Source organism: Oncorhynchus keta, chromosome 29 (genome assembly GCF_023373465.1).
Source record: "Oncorhynchus keta strain PuntledgeMale-10-30-2019 chromosome 29, Oket_V2, whole genome shotgun sequence".
In the NCBI taxonomy this organism is placed as follows: domain Eukaryota; kingdom Metazoa; phylum Chordata; class Actinopteri; order Salmoniformes; family Salmonidae; genus Oncorhynchus; species Oncorhynchus keta.
The window spans coordinates 11,844,347-11,861,157 of NC_068449.1; the positions used below are offsets into that span (position 1 = coordinate 11,844,347).

General features: G+C 44.2%; 1 protein-coding gene across 1 annotated transcript in view; it reads left to right on the top strand.

The window, feature by feature from the left end:
• The window catches only part of LOC127913592 (arf-GAP with SH3 domain, ANK repeat and PH domain-containing protein 2-like), a 107,956-nt gene that overhangs the window by 33,081 nt on the left and 58,064 nt on the right, over positions 1–16,811 (top strand). The window contains 1 exon segment of the mRNA XM_052485926.1: positions 13,656–13,801. Coding sequence (XP_052341886.1) covers positions 13,656–13,801 — 146 coding nt within the window.

The window sequence follows — 16,811 nt, forward strand, 5'->3', positions numbered from 1 at the left end:
TAAGCTGCATTTTTCCACCTGTGGGTTATGGGATATTGTTTATGTTTAGTTGCCTGTTCACACTACATTGTCATCACGGTTCGTTTATTCTTTATTTTGTTTTGTATTAAGTTTCACTTTATTAAACATGTGGAACTCTATGCACGCTGCGCCTTGGTCCAATCATCATTATTACGAACATTGTGACACCGTAGCTGTGTAGCACTTTGGATCTTGGTTTCTTCCATTAATGTAGCTGCTTGTACGGGGGATCATTTGATGTAGGCCTCATAAAACATTGTGCTCTTCCTACAGGTTAGTGTTGTGCTGTGTTTGTTCGTGTGGGCTGAATCATGTTGGCTTGGGCCTGCCTTACTGCTGCTGTCTATATCTGCTCTGTAGCTTAGCTGAAGAAGACCAATTGTCTGGAGCCGAAATAGTGGGGCCATTACCGAGGTTGATATTGCTTGTGAACTCTGCATGGTTCCTAAAAGTCGGGAGTTTGTGGAATCGTCCTGTGACGTCGTTGATGGGCCTGGATATGTGTGGTGGGGTCTGTGGTGTTTAAAATGAATGATTTGCCTCCCTCAGCCCTACATTCCACTTCCTTTGCACATCAGTGCATGCCTTTCCTGTTTTGCTTTGCCTGACTGCACAAATATTTTTAGTTATTATCTAACCCAGTGTTTCCCAAACCTCTCCTGGAGTACCTGTTGTCCTGCACTTTCATGTCATTTTTGGTCGTTACTTTACTGACCTTGCACAGAATTGCTGCAGCATGACTACAATAGCATCCTGGCACTGCAATACACTAGTAACCCACTGTCTGTGTGACACCTGTCGTTGATGCTAGTACCCACACCTTGCGATGAGATGTGGGCATGGAGCTCATCAGCATTTACTCTGGCTGGCTGTGACAGTGGGGTGTTTCCAGCGCTTTGTGTTTGGGCTGTATGACAGGGTCTTGCTGAGAGTGTATAGATGGTTTCTCTCTCTGTGCTGAGCTAGGCTCTTTTCTGGGGGGGGGGGCACTGCCACCTCTGTTCAAGGGGTACAGCTGTCTACCCCAGACCGCCAAGAAACGGCTGTGCTGTGCTTGTGAGAGTGTGAGTGGCTCTGCGAGGTTTTTTGGCCTATCAAACGAATACCTGTGTTTTTTACTGAAGACTGGATCTAAATTTTGCTGGTTGGTTACTAGGCAACATCTGCATGATTTGCTGTGGTATCACCATCCGTTAAAGGATTTTCATAATGGATAGAATTCATGGTATTGACTGAATCTTCTCGAAAACAAATGGCTTAAATTCTTTAAAACCACATTTAGCTTTGAATCACTTTCGGTAAGAGGCCTTTTGGACCTCTTAATAGTTACAATCTTAATTGTTTCTTGGACAACAGAAACCCCAGGGGTTTCATCCACATTCCTATGGGTTTTATTTGCTGACAAAGTTAGAGATACAAATTGCATGTAAATTTGCTGGCTTTGCTCAGTACTGTATCAGGGACATGTAAACACGGCTAGCACTTTAATTGTAGCCTGAGCCTACTACTCCCCTCAGGTGCTACATTGGAAGCTCCTCAGAGGAGGAAGGGGAGGACCATCCTCCTCATTGAATTTAATAAAAACATTAAAGTTCTGATAAATATATTCACGTCACCAAATAATGGATAAAAACACACTGTTTTGCAATGAAAGTCTACAGTAGCCTCAACAGCACCGGGGGTAGCACCATGGTGTAGCCGGAGGACAGATAGTTTCCCTCCTCCTCTGAGTAAATTGACTTCAATACAAAAACTAGGAGTCTCGTTGTTCTCACCCCCTTCCATAGACTTACACAGTAATTATGACAACTTCCGGAGGACGTCCTCCAACCTATCAGAGCTCTTGCAGCATGAACTGACATGCCCACCCAATCAAAGGATCAGAGAATGAATGTAGAACTTAAAGCATAAGCTACAGCTAACTAGCACTGCAGTGCAGTGCATAAAATGTGGTGAGTAGTTGACTCACAGAGAAAGACGATTGTCAAACAGTTTTGAACAAATTAATTTCTTTCAAAATCAAGGAGAAGCAGGAGGGAAATAGAGAGATTTTGTCTCTTTTTTTCTCCAAGTTTCACATACTTAGCTAGCAAATGCAGCTAGCTGGTTTAGCCTACTCAAACACCCTGCTCAAACAGAGGGGTGCCATGTTAGCTAGCTGGCTATGACTATCCAACACAGCACTGGAACTCTTCCATGTCAAGGTAAGCTTTTGGTTTTACAAATGTATTTCCACCAGTGCCCGGTGTAGGTGCTAAACTGCTTACTGAATCTACACTGTAATGCTATTGCATGATTGTAGCGGGTTAACTAACACTTTCGTTCTATTAGCTATGTTGACTGACTTTACTTTAGCTAATATGGTGACAACTATGTAGGCTCTGTATAGTGGTTATGATGTGGTTTGTCTTGGAAATGTTTTTTCACCTGGTCACATACAGCTAATGTGTTGTGCTTCGAAGTCCACAAGCGAAGGGAAAAGGTGAGGAGAGCGCATAGATGCGAGAAGGATTACAATGTGACTGCTATGAAAGTGAACTGAGTTTCCACGTTATCAGGGGGTTTATTCATTCTGTCGATTCTGTTAAAAACGTTTCTTAAAAGTAAGCAAATGGAACGAAACAGGGATAAACATACCTGCATTTGTCCAATAGAACAAATTAGTTTGCAACTGTTGGACTAATGAGTGCACCCTAGATCAGCTAGATGCAGGCAAGTGTGCAAGGTGGTATTGAGTGTGTCACTGTCTGTCCATGTGTCACTGTATGTCACCTCAAATTGTCACCTAACTTGTGTGCACCTACTTTGTAAACTTGAATTCATAGGCTAGGTTGTAGCAACCTCATGATGAGTATATGGAAAATTTGAGTATAATGTAGTAGCCTAAACCTGTCCACTGTTTTCCAATATGCTGTAATTAAAATAAGGCCATGCTCATGAAAAAAATAACTAGTCCTCCCTCATGTAAACGGCACCAAACGCCACTGATTGGCTTCCATTCCCCCTTTGAGAAACCTAGTAAATCTGCATAGGTGTTCAGTCCAGTAATAATCAGTGCATAACAGGAAGGTTTGGATTTGAAAGGCGTCGGAGGCCAGACGGGCCCGGTCGGCAGTAAATCTGAGGCCCGGTGAGGTGAGCGAGAAATCTCTCCTGAAGGCTTTAGTATGTGACCCTCCCAGATGCACCTCTACTACTGGGTCACCTCAGTCCTCAGGAAAAGAAATACTGTCAAGACATCAGTACCAAGATTTATTACACACCTGTCAGCTCTGCTCTGCTGTCAGACGTGTTACAGCTATATTGGATACCTGTAGGTAATATTAGGGCTAAAGGGGTGTGTTATATTCAGTAAGTCGGTCTTACTGGCTGTGCAGTCTTTCAAGTAGTCTTGTTAATTAATTAGAGACACGTATCAAGAATGCTGTACAAAAATTGAAGTATTTGTACTGCTCTGGTCATTGATATGAAGAGGGGCGTTTTGCAAAGTAAAATGTTCTGAAGTCGTCACTCACGTTAGATTTCAATCCGTCCTTGACATTCCACTACCACTGTTCTTTCACGTTGTGGTTTGTCACTCAATCTTCTCATCTTGACTCACCTTTTCTAATCTGTAGACAAAGCCATATTTACTTGATCTATTTTGAACACAACTCACACTGCCTTATGAGCAGCACCTAATGCTGATATTTACCTCAAATTGACAAAACCATCAGTGGACAAAGCAAATCTAGACACCCAGAACTAAATCTAAGACAAAAGGACCATTGACATCTTTGAGTTGTACCTTCCTCTCGTATTCATTAATCTACACAGGCCCTTTCTGAATGTACCCTCAGTCAGAACACAGGGTGATTACATAAGAGGAGAACACTTGGTGACCTTCCAGTCTTCCTGAGAATGAATGTTGTGAATTAAGACGCTTTTTCCTTAGTTCAGCTGTGGGATCTTGGATTTTCTAGCCCTTCTTTATAGCAGAGACTTTGTCTGTGCCAATATAAACAGTGAAAGCTTGTTGCCGGATTGTTAGAATTAGTGGTAAAGTTGATTCCAATGCAAGCTAGCATCATATTTAACACTTGTGTCAGGCTCTGGATAGAACAACCTTGACCTTTTAAGAAAAATGTAAGAAATGTCAACAACTCAACATTGTTGTCAGTGAGATTGTGTGTTTGTATGGTCCAGTCAGGAGGTCTAAGCGACATTGTGTCTGTTCTGCTTGGTATTATAATGTGGGCTGGAGGCACTGAACTGAACAGTGGAATCCTGCCACTGCCAGAGCCCAGCCCAGACTTCCCTTGATGTGGTCAAATCGCTGCATTATTCAGCACAACCTACACATCTCTCCCAGGCTCCCTATCCTACCCAAGATCTCAATCAGTTGCCTGGACCTCGCTCACCTGTGGTGAAATATTCATCCCTGACAGTTTGTCTCTCTCTCTCTCTCTGCTCTGTATCTTTTTAATCTGTGTTGCTGCTCACCCTCCATAGCTTTGACAGATTTGACCTCCACATGCCCAGGATTGTAGTGTTATTCCATACACAAACATCATGTCTCTCAGACTCCTACTACAAACTCCTGCAGTTTGGACATTGTATTAACCTTCAACCTGACAAGTTCCTCCAGCAACACTGACAAGTTATTTTATCTCTCCCTCCTTTCTCAATTGGAAGTAGAAAGGCAAGCTTTTGAGAAAATGAGAAGCCAGCTATGTTGTCGAATGAACAAGCATTGTTTCTTCAGAAAGCAGCATCCCATATATTCTGACCTGTTACAGTTGATCTTGTCAACCTCTTTTGCATGTCGTAAACAGTCAGTAAGTTAGTCAGTCGTAGTGACCATAGAGCAGAGAAGATGATAAAAGCCAAATCAGAACTTACCTCCTTCAGGAATGTAGCGCCATCCTCCTGGAGGACAGGGGCCCAGCGGAGAGCCCGGTCTGACTGACAGAACTGGAGCAGAGCTTACCCTTGCCACACCACAGCACTCCTTGGTGTCACCTATCAGTCTGCCCATCACCGGGCCTGCAGTGCTGTCACTCTATCAGGATTAAAGGCAGTCAATTCAGGAAGTGTTTAATTAAAAATTCAGACATTTTAAAATTTTTGAAATAAATAGCTACTACTTTTCTGTATTGAGAAGTCATGCCATTTTTTAGATTATTGAATTGTAATTTTACTTTCTGAATTGACTGCCTTCAATTCAAATTGAACCCAACCCCGCACCCAATTACTGGTCTAATGGCCCACAATGGCTGAGATAAGAAATACAGTGGGGCAAAAAAGTATTTAGTCAGCCACCAATTGTGCAAGTTCTCCCACTTAAATTACAGGCCTCTCTCATCTTTTTATCATAGGTACACTTCAACTATGACAGACAAAATGAGAAAAACAATCCAGAAAATCATACTTATTTTCCACCATAATTTGCAAATAAATTCATTAAAAATCCTACAATGTAATTTTCTGGATTCTTTTTTTCTCATTTTGTCTGTCATAGTTGAAGTGTACCTATGATGAAAATTACAGGCCTCTCATCTTTTTAAGTGGGAGAACTTGCACAATTGGTGGCTGACTACATACTTTTTTTGCCCCACTGTACATGCTTTATTAATCCCCAGTTTGATCTGGGTGGTTTATATTCAGTTTATATTGGTCAGGCTGATGGTGTTTGCTGTATGCACCGCTGGGCCTCTGGGTAGATCAGATCAGTTTTTCTGGCTAATCTTTGTCATGATGAGCCCATAGGAAGCCATCACACCCATGATAATGAGTACACAGCTACTGAGGACATGCATGCATGCACGCACATTGTAAAATTTGATGAATATACCATAAATTGTACAGACTGGAAGCACACACTCTCATAGACAGAAGGAAGTCATTTGTCATTCCCCTTGCAGTCTCACTTTTTCCATCTCCATCCATACACACACCATGCATTTTACTACTGTCTCACTGAGGTCTCCCTTAATGACAATCCATCTCTCTTCAATGGTTTGTCCTCTGGGTAAACCTTAACAGCCTTGTCTGCGGCGGCCATATCGTTAAAAGGATGTTAAGTCCAGCAGTATTTATTCAGCCCCCATGGAGAATGGCATGTGAAACCTCCAGCAAAGTAAGCTTGTGATTAACTGTGTGTGTGTGTGTGTGTGTGTGTGTGTGTGTGTGTGTGTGTGTGTGGGGACAGACACCCCCACCACCCTCTGCTGTTAGATAATCCACAGCAGGTGCCTTGGTGTGTCTGCTGCTGTTGTTGCAGTTACCGTATGTGTGTGTTGATTGTCAAAGAGCTCTCTATGGGTGAATGTGTCACTCCACCTCTCCTCCCTCCTTTTCAAGATTCCCGTTAAACACTGGGCCACCATTTCCTGAGGGCCCGACTCAGACAGGAACCCAAGTCATTCCATCCATCCACAACAACAGAACACAACCCTCCATGTCATGCTATCACTGACTATCCCTGACTGAGACAGAAAGGGAAAGAGACGAGACAGTGTGGGAATGCACTGGAAGGTGGCATGTATTGTTCACAGTGACTCACTCTCACACACAGACACACACTGTTCACAGTATCTCACTCACTCTCTGTTCCCTGAGGTGTTTAACTCTCGGGGTTGCTTTACAGTAAATAGGAGCCGTGTGTGTTCTGTGTCAGGGTTGGGATCTTCACCGGGCCGTGTGTGTTCTGTGTCAGGGTTGGGATCTTCACCGGGCCGTGTGTGTTCTGTGTCAGGGTTGGGATCTTCACCGGGCCGTGTGTGTTCTGTGTCAGGATTGGATAGTCAAGGCACAGAGAGATGCCCTGAGCTCATGTGCCACTTCACAACAAAAGCCCTGCTAGGGCCCGCTGGTGACTCACAGGCCAGGGCGACCCACAACAAAGCAGCTGTGTTTGATGTCTTAACAGTGTGTGTGTGTGTTTGAACATTTGTTTTTGGCAGAGTTGTGCAAGGACAGCCTAAACAGAAACCCAACAAGAATTCAACTATAGGTTCCCTTTAGGTAACTTGACTAGAGCACTGTGGTTTCGCTAAAATAAATGTAGTCTTAGGTGGAAAGGGGTTGAGAAAGAAGTCTTCTTAAGAGATAAAGGACTTCCAACTCACCTGTTAAATCCGTGCCTGAGCTCGGACGACTCCGGTTAAATCCGTGCCTGGGCTCGGACGACTCCGGTTAAATCCGTGCCTGGGCTCGGACGACTCCGGTTAAATCCGTGCCTGAGCTCGGACGACTCCGGTTAAATCCGTGCCTGGGCTCGGACGACTCCGGTTAAATCCGTGCCTGGGCTCGGACGACTCCGGTTAAATCCGTGCCTGAGCTCGGACGACTCCGGTTAAATCCGTGCCTGAGCTCAGACGACTCCGGTTAAATCCATGCCTGAGCTCGGACGACTCCGGTTTAATCCGTACCTGAGCTTAGGAATCAATCATTTTTAGCAGTAAGGTTTTTATGATCTGCATTATTTCATCCACCTTGATCTTATTGCACCACTATAAGAGCTTGTAGTTCTTCTATTTTAATATCTTCCCCTGTGAACATGTTAAGTTGTGGGTGGCAGTGTGTCTGGACAGACGCGGTGCAGTAATGAGTTCCGCTGAGTCATTCTCCGGAGGTAGAATCCATCCTCACATTCCTTCTCTACTGTCTCTCTCTCTGTGTGTGTGTCCATCCATTTGTCACCCTGTATGAGTGGCCTCTGCCACAGGTGGTGATTGGTTGGTGGGCGGTATCTCCCTGATCTAACATGACAAGGTGGTCCCCTGACCATTGACACAGAGTGGGCTGAGAGATGGAAGGGGAATGGTGTGCTAATGGGCCACCAGACTCTGTTCACAGTAAAACACACACTCACAATCTCTAACACACACACACACACACACACACACACTCCCTGTTCTCTAGGGAAAGTTTCCAGGGTTGTCATGGCAATGCTCCCTGCACCCAACCAGTGCCTCAAATCCCCTTCACCTCAATTAGCAGCACTAAATGAAGTGTGGCTCTGAGGCTAGCTGACATCTGTTATGCCTGCTTTATGGACTCCCCTTTTGTAGCTTGAAGTGACGGTGTTGCTGGGTTTGATTTAGGCGAATTGCCTGTTCCTATAGGATACACACTCACACACATGGGTGGCCTTTCTCTCTTAGGTTTGACTCTTCTTTATAAAATGTTTTATTTCTGGTTAACAATGTCCCTTACTGTGATGTTTTCAAATAAAATGGTAAAAAATAAACCAAAATATCTTCTTAGTAAAGAGAGATTTCTCAAGCAATCATTTTTGCTAGGACTGTCTGAGTGGTCTCCATCCCACCAAACAGCTCTTACACATTATTTTTTATGTTTTACCTTTATTTAACTAAGCAAGTCAGTTGAGAACAAATTCTTATTTACAATGACGGCCTACCCCATCCAAACCCTAGCCCGGACGACGCTGGGCCAATTGTGCGCCGCCCTATGGGACTCCCAATCACGGCCGGTTGTGATACATCCAGGAATCGAACCAGGGTCGGTTTTAGTGCGCCACTCGGGAGCACTAAAAGGGCATTATCATTATTATCACAATTTCACAGTATTATTCCAACCTCATAGTGTGGAAATAGATATAAAACACAGGAAATCACATTTTTGACTGCGCTGGGCCTTTTAATAAAATACCACACCTGTATGTATTAGCTTTAGCCTTAGTTTTAGAATCAACCTACTTTTAACTGCCATTTTTGTCTTTTAGCAGCTCTTAATCATAGCAATCAGGAAATGTAGCCTGTAACACTCACACAGTCTAATGAATGGTAACGTTCCTGAGTAATTCCTCTTTGTACGAGAGAGTTTGTGTTACTGTCTGCACAGTGTAACCACAGTTCCCTGGTCATCCCCTCCCCCTGCCACATGGCCACAGCTCTGGAGGCATTCCAGTGTGACAATACTTTTCTAACTCTCTCTCTTCCTGTCCCATTGTGTTCTTCAATCCCAAAGACAATTTCAGAGAGCAGGGGAAACATTGGAGAACGGAGATGGGGGGTGGGGCGGGGGGATAGGAGTGGATGGAATTCTACACACTAGAGGTCGACCGATTAATCAGAATTAATTAGGGCCGATTTCAAGTCATAACAATCGGAAATCTGTATTTTTGGAGACCGATTTGGCCGATTTTTAAAATGTTATTTACTTGATTTTTTTACACCTTTTTATTTAACTAGGCAAGTCAGTTAAGAACACATTCTTATTTTCAATGACGGCCTAGGAACAGTGGGTTAACTGCCTTGTTCAGGGGCAGAACGACAGATTTTTACCTTGTCAGCTCCAGGATTCAATCTTGCAACCTTACGGTTAACTAGTCCAATGCTCTAACCACCTGCCTCTCGTTGCACTCCACGAGGAGACTGCCTGTATCTTGAATGCAGTAGAAGCCAAGGTAAGTTGCTAGCTAGCATTAAACTTATCTTATAAAAAACAATCAATCACTCATAATCACTAGTTAACTACACTTGGTTGATGATATTACTAGTTTATCTAGTTAATCGATGCAACGCAGGGGGATGATTTAACAATGGCGCATTTGCGGAAAAAACACAATCGTTGCACGACTGTACCTAACCATAAATACCAATGCCTTTCTTAAAATCAATACACAGAAGTATACATTTTTAAACCTGCATATTTAGCTAAAATAAATCCAGTTTAGCAGGCAATATTAACCAGGCGAAATTGTGTCACTTCTCTTGCGTTCATTGCACGCAGAGTCAGGGTATATGCAACAGTTTGGGCAGCCTGGCTCATTGCGAACTAATTTGACAGAATTTCACGTAATTATGACATAACATTGAAGGTTGTACAATGTAACAGGATTATTTAGATTTAGGGATTCCACCTGTTAGATAAAATACAGAACTGTTCCGTATTTCACTGAAAGAATAAATGTTTTGTTTTCGAAATGATAGTGTCTGGATACGACCATATTAATGACCAAAGGCTCGTACTTCTGTGTGTTATTATGTTATAATTACGTCTATGATTTGATATTTGATAGAGCAGACTGACTGAGCGATGGTAGGCAGCAGCAGACTCGTAAGCATTCATTCAAACAGCACTTTCGTGCGTTTTGCCAGCAGCTCTTCGCAAGCATTGCTCCGTTTATGACTTCAAGCCTATCAACTCCCGAGATTAGGCTGCTGTAACCGATGTGAAATAGCTAGCTCTTTAGCAGGGTGCATGCTAATAGCGTTACAAATGTCACTCGCTCTGAGACTTGGAGTAGTTGTTCCACTTGCTCTGCATGGGTAACACTGCTTCGAGGTTGGCTGTTGACGATTTGTTCCTGGTTCGAGCCCAGGTAGGGGCAAGGAGAGGGACGGAAGCTATACTGTTACACTGGCAATACTATATTATAGTGCCTATAAGAACATCCATTAGTCAAAGGTATATGAAATACAAATGGTATAGAGAGAAATAATCCTATAAATACTATATTAACTACAACCTAAAACCTCTTACCTTGGAATATTGAAATCTCATGTTAAAAGAAACCACCAACTTTCATATGTTCTGAGCTAGGAACTCAAACGTTATCTTTTTTACATGGCACATATTGCACTTTTACTTCTCCAACACTTTGTTTTTGCATTATTTCTACCAAATTGAACATGCTTCATTATTTATTTGAGGCTAAATGGGTTTGTATTGATGTATTATATTAAGTTACAATAAGTGTTCATTCAGTATTGTTATAATTGTCATTATTACAAATACAATTTTTTTTTAAATCGGCCGATTTAATCGGTATCGGCTTTTTTTTGGGTGGTCCTCCAATAATCGGTAACGGTATCTGCATTGAAAAATCATAATCTGTTGACCTCTACCACACACTGCTCTGTGCACTAACCAAGGCCGCTATTTATTATTCCAAATAAATGTTATTGGTCACATGCTTCGTAAGCAACAGGTGTAAAAGAAGAGGGAAATTCTTACTGACGGTCACTTCCCAACAAAGCAGAGAGAAAGAAAATGGTGAAATAATAACTATACAGTGAGTAACGATAACTTGGCTGTATAGACAGGGTACCAGTACTGAGTGCGAGGTAATTGAGGTAGATACACTACATGACCAAATATATGTGGACACCTGCTCATCGAACATCTCATTCCAAAATCATGGGCATTAATATGGAGTTGGTCCTCCCCCTTTGCTGCTATAACAGCTTACATTCTTCTGGGAAGGCTTTCCTCTACTTGATGGAATATTGCTGTGGGGACTTGGCTGTGTGCTTAATTTTATACACCTGTTAGCAACGGGTGTGGCTGAAATAGCCAAATCCACTCATTTGAAAGGGTGTCCTCATATATACTTACACTGAGTGTACAAAACATTTAGGAACACCTTCCTAATATTGCATTTCACCCCCTTTTGGACATAGAACAGCCTCAATTCCTCAGGGCATGGACTAAAATGTGTCGAAAGCGTTCCACAGGGATGCTGGCCCATGTTGACCTAAATGCTTCCCACAGATGTGTCAAGATGGCTGGATGTCTTTCGGGTGGCGAACCAGTCTTGATACACACGGGAAACTGTTGAGCATGAAACCCAGCAGCATTGCAGTTCTTGACACACTCAAACCAGCGTGCCTGACATCTACTTTCCATACCCTGTTTAAAGGCACTTAAATCTATTATATTGACCATTCACCTTCTGAATGGCACACACACACACACTCCATGTCTCAAGGCTTAAAAATCCTTATTTAATTTAGTCTCCTCCCCTTCATCTACACTGATTGAAGAAGATTTAACAGGTGACATCAATAAGGGATCATAGCTTTCACCTGGTCAGTCAATGACATGGAAAGAGCATGTGTTCTTATTGTTGTGTAGAGTCAGTGTAGAACTAGGAATAAAGTGACTAGGCAACAGGATAGATAATAAACAGTAGCAGCAGTGTTTGTGAAGAGTCAAGAAAGTTAGTAGAAAAGGGTCAGTGCAGATAGTCCAGGTAGCTATATGGTTGACTTTTTAACAGTATTATGGCTTGGGGGCCTCCTGAGTGGCGCAGTGGTCTAAGACACTGCATCACAGTGCTAGCTGTGCCACTAGAGATCCTGGGTTGGAGTCCAGGATCTGTCACAGCCAGCCGTGTCCGGGAGATTCTTGGGGCGGCGCACAATTGGCCCAGCGTCGCCCGGGTTAGGGGAGCGTTTGACCGGCAGGGATGTCCTTATCTCATCACGCACTAGAGACTGCTGTGCCGGGCGCAGAGCACGCTGACATGGTCACCAGGTATACTGTGTTTCCGCCGACACATTGGGGCGGCTGGCTTCCGGGTTAAGTGGGCATTGTGTCAAGAAGCAGTGTGGCTTGGTTGGGTTGTGTTTCGGAGGACCCACTGCTATCGACCTTCGCCTCTCCCAAGTCCGTACGGGAGTTGCAGCGATGAGACAAGACTGTAACTACCAATTGAATAGCACGAAATTGGGGAGAAAAATGCAAAAAAAATTGATCGTGTGTAGAGTGTGTGTGCTAGCGTGTGTGCATGTGTCTGTACCTGTGTGTGTGTGCATGTGTCTGTACCTGTGTGTGTGTGTCTGTACTTGTGTGTGTGTGTGTGTTTGTCTGTACTAGTGTGTGTGTGTGTGTGCGTGTGTGTGTGTGCGTGTGTGTCGGTACCTGTGTGTGTGTGTGTCGGTACCTGTGTGTGTGTGTGTGTGTGTGTCTCTCTCTTCCCAGTCCCCGCTGTTCTATAAGCTGTATTTCTATCTGTTTCTGAATCTGATTCTACAGGCCCCTACTCCACTACCACATATCTACAACACAATCCATGTGTACGTGTGTGTATAGTGCGTATGTTATCATGTGTGTGTATATGCATCAAATCAAATTTTATTTGTCACATGCGCCGAATACAACAGGTGTAGACTTTACAGTGAAATGCTTCAGAGTCCTGTTGGTTCCAGACTTGCTGCATTGGTATCGCTTGCTGTGTGGTAGTAGAAAGAATAGTGTATGACCTTGGTGGCTGCAATTTTTTATTTTTTTATTTATTTTCTTCAATTTTACCCCTTTTTCTCCCCAATTTCGTGGTATCCACTTGTTTAGTAGCTACTATCTTGTCTCATCGCTACAACTTCTGTACGGGCTCGGGAGAGACGAAGGTTGAAAGTCATGCGTCCTCCGATACACAACCCAACCAAGCCGCACTGCTTCTTAACACAGCGCGCATCCAACCCGGAAGCCAGCCGCACCAATGTGCCATGTAAAGATAAGAAAGTTAGTGTGTGTGTGTGTGTGTGTGTGTGTGTCTTCTTCTGCTGAGAACACTGTGTGTCTTCTTCTGCTGAGAACACTGTGTAAGTACATACCTGAATAACATGCTGGCAGAGTGATTGTTAAATGGCACACTGGAATGGTGCTGCCACTCTGCATAGTGAGCTAGAGAGTTATACACTTGTTTGTTCGACTACTCACACTCACTCTGAGATGTCTCCCCAGTGCCTTTTAAAGTTTATGGCTGAATTAACTACAGGAGAGGGAGTCCTTGTCTGTACACTTCACCTTTCCATTAATTTCTTCTTTCCTTTTTCCTTAGTCCCCTCTATCACCTTGTCCTCCGTAGTCATCCTTTGTTTTTTTTCTCTCCTGTGTGTCAGCCCATGTGGAGAATGAGGAGCAGTACACCCAGGCCCTCGAGAAGTTTGGGGAGAACTGTGTCTACAGGGATGACCCCGACCTGGGCTCTGCCTTCCTGAAGTTCTCTGTTTTCACCAAGGAGCTCACCGCCCTCTTCAAAAACCTGGTGAGACTGAAATGTTGTTCTGTTATGCACCTTAAAATCTCATTTTATTTCTCACATGCGCCAAATACAAGAAATGCTTACCTTCAAACTAAGTATTTGTTCTGACTGATGAAAAGACTACTATCTTGAGGAATTTGGGATTAAATAATTGTAAGTTTCTTCCTAGGTTCTGGCCTTTCTAGGGAGTTTTTCCTAGCCACCATGCTTCTACACCTGCATTGCTTGCTGTTTGGGGCTTTAGGCTGGATTTCTTTACATCACTTTGTGACATCAGCTATGTAAGAAGGGCTTTATAAATACATTTGATTGTGGAGGTAGCCGGGAATCAAAGCCAGGAGATTAGCCATTCCATCCTGACTCCAACATGGCAATCTATTTCCATACCTGGCAAGCCATGTGGTCAGTTGTTGAGACAACACAGATTAAATTAACAGTTAATTAGCTCTGTGTAATTTGACGTTGTTCCTGTTGTGAGGCAAAATCCTCTAGAATGGCTGTCAGGTGTTTCTAATAAAGCTTTAGGGTTGTTTGAATTTGTTCTGGAGTCAAAGCAGGATCTGAGTAAATTGGATCCAGCAGATATTTGGTCTCCAAGTAGCACTTTGGAAGCTGCGGTGGAAAACTGATCTATCCCATTCCAGATTACATTCTGACCCCAGGGGATAAACAGTTAGAGCAGGATGATCGTCTTTAATGGCATCATGTAGGAATTCCACAGACGCACATACGCAGTGTTTCCCCTATATTCATTTAAATTGTTCCCACCGCTGCTAAAAATATGTAATTTGTTTTATATATATATATATATATATATATATATATATATATAATATATATATATATACTACCGTTCAAAAGTTGGGGTCACATAGAAATGTAATTGTGTTTGAAAGATAAGCACATTGTCACGCCTTGGTCATTGTATTTTGTGTTTTCGTTATATTATTTGGTTGGGCCAGGGTGTGACATGGGTTTATGTTGTTGTATTTTGTATTGGGGTTTTTGTATTATTGGGATTGCGGCTGAGTAGGGGAGTTGTATGGGCTTGGCTGCCTGAGGCGGTTCTCAATCAGAGTCAGGTGATTCTCGTTGTCTCTGATTGGGAACCGTATTTAGGTAGCCTGGTTTCGCTTTGTATTTCGTGGGTGATTGTTCCTGTCACTGTGTAGTTTCACCAGATAGGCTGTAATAGGTTTCACATTCCGTTTGTTGTTTTGTATTTTGTATATTACGTTATTTTTCATGTGTCATTTTTTCTATTAAAGTCATGAGTAACCACTACGCTGCATTTCGGTCCGACTCTCTTTTGACAAACGAAGAACGCCGTTACAGAATCACCCACCACACACGGACCGAGTGGCGTGGTTACAGGCAGCGACAGCAGGAGCAGAAAAAGGAGGACGTTATGGACAGCAGAGGCATGGAGTATACGACGTGGGAAGAAATCGACAGGTTCGCTGGAGCAGTGAGAAGAGGGCTATAGGCGAATGGAGTCGGAAAGAAAGACATGGCGGCGCAGAGCGAAAACCGAAAGTAACCCCCAAATATTTATTGGGGGAGGGCTCGGAGAGAGAGTGGCTGAGTCAGGAGTCAGACCTGAGCCTACTCTCCCTGTTAATTGTGAGGAGCAGCAATATAAGGACTTCTGGTCTTGGGAGATGATATTAGACGGAAAAGGACCCTGGGCGCAGCTGGGAGAATATCGCCGTCCCAAGGAAGAACTAGAGGCGGCTAAAGCTGAGAGTCGCTGGTATGAGGAGGCAGCACGGCGACGCGGATGGAAGCCTGAAAAGCAGCCCCAAAAAATTATTGGGGGGGGGCTTAATGGGAGTATGGCTATGCCAGGTAGGAGACCTGCGCAAACTCCCTGTGCTTACCGTTGGGCTAGAGAGACCGGGCAGGCACCGTGTTATGCTATGGAGCGCACGGTGTTTCCAGTGCGGGTGCATAGCCCGGTGCGGCACATACCAGCCCTTCGTATTTGCCGGGCTAGAGTGGGCATCGAGCCAGGTAAGCCTGCACGGTCCGGTCTATCCAGAGCCACCTCCACACACCAGTCCTCCAGTAGCAGCTCCCCGCACCAGGCTTCCTGTGCGTGTCCTCGATCCTGTAGCACCAGTTCCAGCACCACGCACCAGGCCTTCTGTGCGCCTCGCCTGTTCAGCACAGCCAGAGCCTTCCTTCCCTCCTGCGCTGTCGGAGTCTCCCGCCTCTCCAGCGCTGTCGGAGCCTTTCTCCTCTCCTGCGCTACCGGAGTCTCCTGTCTGTTCAGCGCTATCAGAGCCTTCCATCCCTCCTGCGCTGTCGGAGTCTCCCGCCTGTTCAGCGCTATCAGAGCCTTCCTCCTCTACAGCGCTGCCGGAGCCTCCTGCCTGTTCGGAGCAGCCTGAGCTGTCAGTCTGCAGGGAGCTGTCAGTCTGCAAGGTGCTGTCAGTCTGCATGAAGCAGCCAGAGCTGTCAGTCTGCAAAGAGCTGCCAGTCTGCAGGGTGCTGTCAGCATGCATGGAGCAATCAGAGCTGTCAGTCTGCATGATGCAGCCAGAGCTGTCAGTCTGCAAGGAGCTGTCAGTCTGCAAGGAGCTGTCAGTCTGCAAGGAGCTGCCAGCCTGCATGGAGCAGTCAAAGCTGTCAGTCTGTTCGAAGCAGCCAGAGCTGTCAGTCTAATGATCTTATCCTCTGCAGCAGAGGTCTCTGGGTCTTCATTTCCTATGGCAGTCCTCATGAGAGCCAGTTTCATCATAGTGCTTGATGGTTTTTGTGACTGCACTTGAAGAAACATTCAAAGTTATTGAAATTTTCCGCATTGACTGACCTTAGTGTCTTAAAGTAATGATGGACTATTTCTCTTTGCTTATTTGAGCTGTTCTTGCCATAATATGGACTTGGTCTTTTACCAAATAAGGCTATCTTCTGTATACCACCCCTACCTTGTCAGAACCCAACTGATTGGCTGAAATGCATTAAGAAGGAAAGAAATTCCACAAATTAACTGTTAACAAACTTTTAACAA